Source organism: Camelina sativa, chromosome 8 (assembly GCF_030686135.1).
Source record: "Camelina sativa cultivar CO46 ecotype springtype chromosome 8, ASM3068613v1".
Lineage (NCBI taxonomy): Eukaryota > Viridiplantae > Streptophyta > Magnoliopsida > Brassicales > Brassicaceae > Camelina > Camelina sativa.
This window is the reverse complement of record NC_141887.1, coordinates 25,361,180-25,371,552: the sequence shown is the minus strand read 5'-3', so window position 1 is coordinate 25,371,552 and position 10,373 is coordinate 25,361,180. Positions and strand designations below refer to the sequence as shown.

At 31.4% G+C, this 10,373-nt stretch overlaps 1 protein-coding gene and 1 pseudogene across 2 annotated transcripts; both read left to right on the top strand.

The window, feature by feature from the left end:
- The first annotated feature begins 2,195 nt into the window (after window positions 1-2,195).
- On the top strand, window positions 2,196-3,762 carry LOC104707980 (uncharacterized protein At4g00950). The gene is made up of 2 exons (XM_010424447.3): window positions 2,196-3,124; window positions 3,366-3,762. The coding sequence occupies exons 1-2, from the start codon at window positions 2,315-2,317 to the stop codon at window positions 3,426-3,428; spliced, it is 873 nt and encodes a 290-aa protein (XP_010422749.1). The 5' UTR covers window positions 2,196-2,314; the 3' UTR covers window positions 3,429-3,762.
- Window positions 3,763-4,514: 752 nt separating this feature from the next.
- Window positions 4,515-6,428, top strand: LOC147940456 (dof zinc finger protein DOF4.1 pseudogene; annotated as a pseudogene). The gene is made up of 2 exons (XR_015563901.1): window positions 4,515-4,634; window positions 5,176-6,428. The product of XR_015563901.1 is annotated as a dof zinc finger protein DOF4.1 pseudogene (transcript).
- The last annotated feature ends 3,945 nt before the right edge of the window (window positions 6,429-10,373 follow it).

Sequence of the window (10,373 nt, the reverse complement as noted above, 5' to 3'; positions counted from 1 at the left end):
TTTTTTTCTTATAATTCAAATTGAGATTCCTCTTTTATGTTCTGTCTTTGATTCCCTCCAGTTCTCTTGTTTTTTGAATTTGATAAGTGGAGGGATAACAAACGAAACTGGACATGAAAGAAAGTTCCAACATAAAGTGGCTCATAGTCTGACGATAAAATCTTTAAATTTTCTTTTGGAACCTTCACTTTCATTTCTTTAATAACTTTTGTTTCTTGTCTATGCTCGTTCAAATCGAGTCCCCGTTACATTACAAAACTGTCTTTTGGGCCTTTGTGCTCTGTCATAATTTTCTTTTGTTATTTACTCTTTTCTTTGTCAGAACAACAATATCTATGCAAATAAACAGGTTTTTAAATTCTATAATCGTTATCGCAGTTTCACTATTTGTATTTGTTTGGACAGAAAATGTTGTCTTGATTGAATCAAGGTTCCTTTCTTAAGAAAATGAGAGAAATGCATGCCCTCTTACACCTTACTTTTAATTGAAACTAACAAATTTTAAAAGTAAACTAAAGCCTAAAGGTATTGTTTATTGGGCACACATGCACATGTTCATGGTATGCTAACGTGAAAGCATGCATGTGTATATAACCAATATTGTATTAGATATTTGGATGTGTCATCCATTATTTTTGCTTTGTTCATGGTCTTTTATTTATTAATTATTATGTGCAATAATATGTCTACATTAGTTAGCCAGCTTGCGGATTGCAATTTGACTGCGAGATTTCCCCACTTCCATAACTATATATATATGTGATATCAAATCATTTCATTATGACGAGCGAACTCTTGCCACCTATCTTTGTCAGTACTCAGTACTCTGCTTTATTTGGTCGATTGTTTTCCTCGAAAAGGTCAAGAAAAACTTTACTCATTCGGATATTGATTAGTATAACACAGGCTTTAATTAAGTTGAATTATGTCTTACCAAATGTTTCCACTGCTTTCATCATTCAATTGCTTTGGACGTTGGAGGTAAGTCAAATACCGTGACAATTAACTAATTCTCTAACGATGAATCTAACATTTGTTTATTATTTTCATATATAGTCTAATACCTCAAACTTATTTGGTGAATTTAGTGTTACTTGTTTGGTTATTTCTTTGGACCCCATTGTGTTCTTGTTCTATCATATTGAGTAGTTTTATATTACATTCCGATAGATATATTATATATCCATGTCAATAAAGAGATAATCTGTTGGAGGATTTGAAAAGTTGATGGAGCTCAAGAGAAGTTCCAAGTGGCTCATGTTTCTTCAGATTACTTTGCTTTCATGATCTCTTCTCATAAATAATCTATTTTGTTGGTTTCCCTATTTTTTCTCGTTATACGAAAGTTACATGTTACGTTGTTTCGTTGCCACGCCTGATTTTGAATTAAAGGCTTGACTGACCACAACATCTAAACCCGACTTTTGCTAAAGCATATACCTATGTCACTTTCCGGCGACTTTTCTTTCTATTTTTTTTTCTCTTTGTTGAACCAAAACAAATTTCTAGAGAATGTAAAAGTAATTCATACTTAATAAAAAATGTATAATTAAATACCACATAGGTAATCTAAAAACCATTAGTAACAAGTTAATAACTAATGAAAAATAAGGGGCTTATATTGGAGAGATGATTTTTAAATCTATATGCAATTGTAAATTCTAAAAATCAAAACACATAGATTTTGAAATAACATGTTTTTTCCTTGGATTTGAATCATTCTATTTTGCACTATCAAATCCACTCAAATCCATTTACAACATAACGTGGATTTTGAAATCCAAAAACAAATCATTAACTGAATAACATGAGTTTTTAATAAGTATTTGTAAATCATATAACCAATAACACATAATTTTAATAAGTATTTTAAAATCAATGATTGAATAACACATGATTTTTGTTTAGATTTCCAAATCAATTAAAATCATAAAACCAATAACCCTCTCTAAGATAAGATGAGAACGGTAGTTGAAATATTTTACTAGACATTTTGTTTTGTTTATATGAAAATAGTATGTAAAAGACATATACTGAATATTATTTTCCCTTTTTGGCTTTCAACTTGCTTCTTTTTCTTTATGATAAAAGACATATATTGTTCCTATTCCTAATCTTTATTGTCATTAATTTTGAAAATGCCCCAATTAAATTTTCAAATCAAAAATTTATTTAAGAGCCTTTAATGTGCTCCCTGACTCCCAAATCAGCACGAAACACTAGAAACTGATATAAAACACTTGTAGATATAAAAGACACACACCTCAGAGAAAGAGAAGAGCAGAGAGAAAGATCCAACTTCCACATTAGAACCATGGAAGCTGAAAAAGAAACAGAACAAGAAGGAAACCTGACAGTAATGAAACTACCGGTGTTACCAATAAAACCCAACACTCACAGCCACTCTGACTCTATGTCCTCACCTATTCACAGTTCCATAGCAGCTTCAGTCCCCTTTAGCTGGGAAGAAGAGCCTGGCAAGCCCAAGCAACACTCTTCTTCTTCTTCCTCCTCTTCCTCACCATTACCTTCTTATTCCTCATCTTCTCCTGAAACACACAAGTCACTGGAGCTACCACCAAGGCTACTCTTTCTTGAAAAAGATGGAGGATTAGTTACGAAACTGCAATCGCCCATCACTGTCTTTGATGGGCCTTATAGCATGACGAGGTCAAAAAGGATGGATTCACCTTCGTTTAGGATGATGGTGAAGGGTAGTGCTGACTGTTATGGGTCTTTCAGGAGTGACATCGATGGTGCTTTAGAGGATGTGGAAGGGGACTCTAAGCAGCGGGACACGAGTAGTGGCTCTTTGGCTCTTGTGAAGAAGAGAGGGAGATTAGGGTTTTTTGGGTTTACGAGGAGGAAAGCATTAAAGGGAAAAACAGAGTTTGGTAGAGGTAGTTATGTGTTTCCATCTTCCGTAGACAGAGAGAGTGAATACAGCAGAAACGAAGAGGAAGAAGAAGGAGAAGACAAAAGCTTTGGCTATGGTGATGGTGATGGTATTAGTAGCAGCCAAAGCAGCAGGTTTTGTGAAGTGAAGATCTCAAGCATTAGCAGAACAGGGAGCTTCTCTACTCTTCCTAAACCACCTCCTTCTTCTTCAAAGTCTCACTTCTGGGTAAGTTCTCTGTTTTTATGTTCTGTTTCTACATAATATTCTTTGAGAAATCAGTAAGATGGAGTCAACTAGATCATATCGTCAGTCAGTGTTACTAGAATATATGAAAATATTCTTGAAATATCATGAATGAGAGCTCTTTGTGTATGTGTGTGTATATGTATGATACAGATATCGACTATATCCTAAAAGTGGATGTAGAATATATTAGCACTTAACATTGTTTTTGTGGTTGGATCAGACGAATGTGTATTCAGGACTAAAGCAAGTGGTTCCATGGAAGAACAAGAAGACTCCAGTTTGAGATGCTGCCATGTTAAAGATTTATACAAATTAAAACACCCAAAAATCAAGAAAGGTCCTCTGGTTTCGACAAATATATCTTCAAACTTCTGTTTATGATTTTTTTTTTTTTTTTTTCCAATATTTCCAAGAAAATGACATGACCATTATAAAAATCATTATGAAGCCAGTTTCTTTCACGCTTATTGTTGTTGTTGTGTTTGTAATGTTTGAATATTCTTAAAATTTTTGTATAGAATCTTACAATGTATAATGGATATTATGCATCATGTTTGTAACAAAAAAAAAACAAGAACCTTTGAAGACTCTTTATATATGTTATCTTCTTGAGAAAATCTGCTTCCTCAGAAGCTCTTTCCGGTAAAAATAACACACATCGAACTTCGATTCGGGAAATAATTAAACCAAACAAGAAAACATCAAACTTAGATTGTACGTAGAAACAACATGAAGAGAACGGAGGACCAAAATATTACATTTTTTGTATTAGTTCAAACTTCAAAGATTTCAAGAATCATTCAAGAAAATCGAAATGATCTGGATATCCTACACGTGTCGATTCGAAGTTGATCGATGGTGGAGAATGTGTGGACTCTCACTGTTATTTCGTATCCACTCAGACACGTGGTCACGGTCATTCCTTTGAAATTGAGTGATAAGGCCTCAAACAAGCCAAGTTAACGTTCATATTTTGGGCTAAGTTAAACATTTGGCCCACTTTAAGCCCGTTGATATATGATGTAAGCCTGTTAAGTGGTATAAACTAAGGAAAAACATCTAAAAATATTAATTTCTCTTAGGTTCAGTATAGAACTATCGGTTGACAAAAAAAAAAAAAAAAAAAAAAAAAAACTATTTACTATTACATGATTAACGTATATATTTTTTTCTTTCCCTAATTATGGTTTTAGACTTTAAGTGCTACATTTTTCAATCAAGGTTTTAGCTTAATTTAGTTAGTTAGATGTATAGTTTGTATACTCTAATTTTTTTGGCCTCGAATTGAAAAAAATATCAATATAGTATGCTAAATATCAACTACTTTATGATGATCTAACCATCTATTAAAAAATAGAGAGAATTAAAAGATAGTCAAAACAAACACACCACTAAAATGCCCATAAAAGTGAAACCCAACACTTCTAAACTTTAGCCTCAAAATATTCTCTCTCCCTCTCTCTCTCTAAGTCATCTCTTTGAACATCAGGTCAGTTCATCTTCTTCCCTTTTTCTCTTATCTCCTTGTTTCTTCTGCAAATTACTTTCTCTATTCTTTTTTTTTTTCCCTTTTAACTTTCTTTTGCTTTTTGGTTTATGTGTTTATTAGGTTTTTTTTTTGTTTTGTTTTACTTTTCAAAGGTTACATCTTTCTACCTTCTGATTTCTTTGAAAATTTGTCCCTTATTTAAAAGATATGTCTGGCTCTTTTAGAGATCAGTTCCTAGCACCTTTTTATTAGTGTCTTGCTCGATCCATACGTTTAGAAAGTGATTATTTGTTCCCACTCTCTCAGATCCTTTATTGATTAACTTTGGTCGTTCTCATTCATATACTAAACATAGCTCCATGTATATATATATATATATATCTCTTTAGTTGGTTCATGATCTTCGACTTTTTATGTTCTTTCAATAAGTTTTAGTATTTTATTTATTTGTATGTGTCACTTTTTTATTTGTTCTACTTTTGTTATCATTCATGTTTTCATATGCTTCAGTAGATGGGTTGATCATACATGATTATCACAGGGATTTATTAGAAACTGTAATTGAAGCCTTACATCATGGACCATCATCAATATCATCACCATGATCATGATCAATACCAACACCAGATGACTATTACTAACAATATTCCCTACAACACCATCGTCACAACAAAACCACCACCAACAACAACAACAATGGATTCAACATCAGCAACCACAATGATAATGGATGATGAAAAGAAGTTGATGACGACGATGAGCACCAGGCCACAGGAACCAAGAAACTGTCCAAGATGCAACTCAAGCAACACCAAGTTTTGTTATTACAACAACTACAGCTTAGCACAGCCTAGGTACTTGTGTAAGTCTTGTAGGAGATATTGGACTGAAGGTGGTTCTCTCCGTAACGTCCCCGTAGGCGGAGGTTCAAGAAAGAACAAGAAGCTTCCATTACTACTTCCAAATTCCTCTACTTCTTCTTCCACCAAGAATCTCCCAGATCTCAACCCTCCTTTTGTCTTCACATCATCACCATCAAACCCTAGCACGACCCATGATGATAATAATGAGCACAGCCTCTCCTTCTCCACCCCTATGCAAGACAAGCGAGCTCAAGGGGCCTACGGTCATTTTACTGAGCAAGTTGTGACAGGAGGGCAGGACGGTCTTTTCCAAGCTCCTATGGGTATGATTCAGTTTCGTCAAGAATATGATCATGACCACCAAAAAAAGAATCTTGGCTTTTCACTAGACAGGAACGAGGAAGGAATTGGTAATCATGATAACTTCGTTGTTAATGGAGGAGAAAATAAGATGATTTATCCTTATGGAGGTTATGAAGACCAGCATAATCATCATCATCAACATGTGAGACACGATGATGGTAATAAGAAGAGAGAAGGTGGTTCAAGCAATGAGCTATGGAGTGAAATCATCCTAGGTGGTGATAGTGGTGGACCAACATGGTGATATGAGATCATATCGTCAAAAAGACAAGATAATAAAGACAAAAGCAAATAGTTACGAGTAAAAATATGTGATTAGATTTGGGATTTTCAGACCCGGAAGAGTCGCCTTGGGAGGAGCATGATGATTCTTCCTTCCACTTTTTATAAATCCTCTGTTCACTTTCTTTTGTCTTTTGTCTGATGGAGCCACTTATTTGGCCTTTAGTTTGCTTCTTCATGACCTTTTTAACACATAAATGTCTAGTGCTATTATTGTATATAGTCTTGTATCATATCATATTTTTGTTCGATAGAGATGAATTAACTAGGTTTAGGTATTAAAGTATTTTTTTGCGGTGGTTCACGTTAATAATAAGTACGTGCATGAAACGACATATGAGATTTCTAACATTTCTTTATATATACTAGGTTTTGAAACCACCCTACGCGGATTTATTTGATATATTTTGAAAACAATTATATATTATTAATTACGATAATAAAATATTATCTCATAAAAAAAATTAAAATTAGTACTAAGGAAAAAAATTAAATTTCAGATACACAATTTTTTAAAATATAAAAATCAGTTGTATTATACAATCAAATCTGATAAAAAAAATCATAAATTTAACTTGACGTTCAAGCGAGACAAATCAAACTGATGACTTCACATATCCTAAACCATTTTCTTTGACCACTAGAAAAACGAAACAATTTTATAATCATGAATTTAACTCGTTTTCATATTTAATTGATCGCTACCACCTATGTTTTCGTGTTTTTATTCAATGTTTTCTTATTCTTCATATTCTTTCTTGTCATTTTCATTGTCAAATTTTGTGTTAATTGTCATCGTAACTTTTATAGTTTGGTTATTCGTTATACTCTTTTTCTTCTTCTTCCTCGTCAACTTCTTCACATTCTTCCACTGAAAAACCTTTTTTTAGACTACCACACAACTTGTTAACCCATCAAACTCCAAGAACAAAATCATTTCTTTTCTCATAAAATTTGTGAAATTCATGATTACCAGCATAGTCAACACATGCACCCAATTATTGACAATTTTATCCATATACTTATTTGGTTTTAGATCCACGCGTTTAAAAACTTCTCAAACCAAAATCCTTACTTGGTTTATAATATTTTAAAAACATAATAAAATATACAAATAATTATTTATTTAATATGAATCATATGATATATAGAAATATGAGTACAATATAAGAAAATATTAATTATAAATAAATAATATAAATTATATTATATCATCAAATATTATCAACCGTATTATATTATCAAATAACCGTAACCGTATATAACAGTAACCGCTTGAACCGTAATTATATTTAAACGTAACCATTTAACCGTTTGTTAAACGGTTCTAGTTAAGGTTACAAAAATTTCTAACTATAACCGATGGTTAATAAACCTTAACCGTAACAACTGTAACCCTGGTCATGTCTATGTATAGCTAATAAAACATATATGTTTATCGTCCATCTTTCTTCTTTAAACCTCAAAATTTGACTCAAACATTAAATTAAGGTCTTGCGATGTCAATCATTCTTCCTTAGATCCAAAAATAAAAAATTAATGAAAGAATATCAACTCATCTCTAAAATCATACACAAAATTATGTTTTACAGCTCATAAGAAATAAAAAGCACAAATATAGATAAATAAGATAATTTATGTTTTGCATCAATATTTATAATATTTTAAACTTTTAAAAGGTTTCGAAATATAAAATTTGAACCTTTTAAATTTTTTCAATATTTATAATATTTTTAACTTTTAAAATTTAAAACTTAAAATATTTAAAAACTTTTTAAAAGCTAAGAACTTTTAAAAGTTTCAATATTTATAATATTTAAACTTTTAATTTTTTTAAATATTATAATATTTTTTGAAACTGTTTAAAGTTTTAATTTGATCAAATAAAAAACCAGATCAAACCAAATAAAACTTTTAAACCTAGACGCCTAATAAATCAAGCTTTCTTGCTCATTTGTTGTTGGAAGCATATTAATTTTATTTATATTGGTTCTGAACCATTGTCTAAAAAATTTCTAGCCGATGTGGGATATTGTGCTTAGTTCTTTGATTTCCATAAATTTAAAATTTTCCTTTTTCTGAAAAATTCTGTAAATTTAGAAAATGTTAATGAATGACATGTCAAATGATGATAGGTTGTTTAAAATAATTCTTAATATAGAAAATTCTGAAAATATGTCAAATTTTTATTGGTGTTTAAAATCCTATGTGGACGGATTTAAGAACTTCTACTTTTTATTAGTATAGATTGCTGTTTAATTTCGAGATTATATTTTTTTTCTTTAACTTCGCATATTACATGCATATATATGGTGCGATATAAATTTTGGTAACAATAAAACCAAAACTTTAATACCATCGCCTCAATATATCTGTATATATACGGACCGCGTAAGTTACCTAAAAATGAAACATTCGCATATCAACACATCTTTATCCATTAAAATAAATCTAGGATGATGTTTTAATCCATGAAAGAAGAGCACGTCCTTGTTGACAAAAAAAAAAAAGAAGAGCACGTCCTTATTAAATACGAGCATACGATAGATAAAACAAGGTGTAGAAAAAAAAAATAAGTTTCGTAGATGTTTGAATACAAGACATAGATCATTAATTATACACGGATGAGTAGTTTGTAGTTTCTACATCCTAATACATGGCTCCGATTTGTTGTTCAATTCAGTTTATATATGTGAGACTTATCTCGAAAGCAAAGTCTAATTAGGAGACTAATCAAGGAACCAACTCATGACCACAAACAAAACTGCGTGTTGAATACAACACGACCTTGAAATATTAAATTATCATATAAAATGCAATGTAACATAGTATTCTTATCAGACTATTATTTTGGAGTAATAAAAAGACACGACAACATACCTGCTCCAACTAAAGACTATTCCAATCACAAATCGTTTTCTTAAATATACCCACTGAGATTCTATTTCTATTTGCTTTACTTTGTTTTTTATTTTCATGAGAAAGACCAAAGACGACTCCTGTCTCTTTGCATTTCAAGTAAGTTTTAATATTCTAGAAATTATTTTCACAAAAATAGTGGCATTATAATTTATGATTTTTCTAGAAAGTTAAATTCTTTCCAAAGACACCACCTTTTACAAAATTTGATTAGCTCTATATATATAACTTTTTACCAATAAAATAATAACATGAGGAACATATGAAGACAAACGTGAAAAGCATAACTGCATAAGCATATTGAGGCAGCAAGTTGGTGTAGTGATGCAGAGAGCGCAAGTGATACAATACCAAATCAAGAATCTCAATGGTAGTGGCCGACGACTGGTAATTGTAATAGTATAGAGGCAAAGTATAAACTCGTTTTTTAATACTAATTTGATTTTTTGGTTGGGACAATTTTACTGATGTTGGCTTGGTGTTTCGGGGTCACTTTCGAATATATATGCTTGTACAGTTGTATGATGTATCGAGCGAATTTGCCACAGCAATACATATTATGTGGATTTCGATTCAAATAATGATTCATCAATACATTATATATCACAAAAAAACCATGCTAAGCATCTCTATTTACTTATTTCAATGTTGTTATAGTTTAACCCTATTATTATGTGACATATTACAAAAATGTTATTACATTTTTATTAATTTAATAACTAACAAAAGAAAATGTATAAATCTAGAAAATGTATAAAATAAATAAATTTTCTACTATTATTTTGTAACAAGTAAATTTAAATTTAAGTCAATATTTTTCCACTCTGTACAGTGTGGATCACTGTCTAGTTTATATAGTAGTTAAACTAATTCATTGAGATGATGCAAATTTCCTATCACGAAAGGCCCAAGAACATACAGAGAAAGCTTAGGCTTTCCGCCTTTCCCTCCCCAATACAATATAAAAACAACCTTCCAAAATAACCAAAAAACAAAACCTAATGGACAATGAAGTTTGTATGGATTAGTGATTCGAGATTTGGATAGTAAACATAGCTAGAAATTAGACTAAAAAGTAGCTAAGTAAGCCTGCACTATTGTATTTATCATAGCCTATTAAGGTAGGCCTAATGGCCCTTTTAATAATAATCCGACTGGCCCATAGAGATATGAATCAGTGCCACTGCCACGTAGTTGTTTCTGATTGATTCTAGCTAGCTTGTACCTTGTAGTTGTGGAGTTGGTAATGTATGATTGCATATATATTTGCATAAGTCAGATTAGCGAACGACTCGACATTTAACGAAAGGAA

What these genes read in the sequence shown, in the direction of transcription:
- LOC104707980 (XM_010424447.3), top strand. Translation starts at nt 2,315, where the DNA reads ATGGAAGCTGAAAAAGAAACAGAACAAGAAGGAAACCTGACAGTAATG. An exon ending in CTTCAAAGTCTCACTTCTGG is followed by an intron (nt 3,125 to 3,365) that starts GTAAGTTCTCTG and finishes TGGTTGGATCAG; the next exon opens with ACGAATGTGTATTCAGGACT.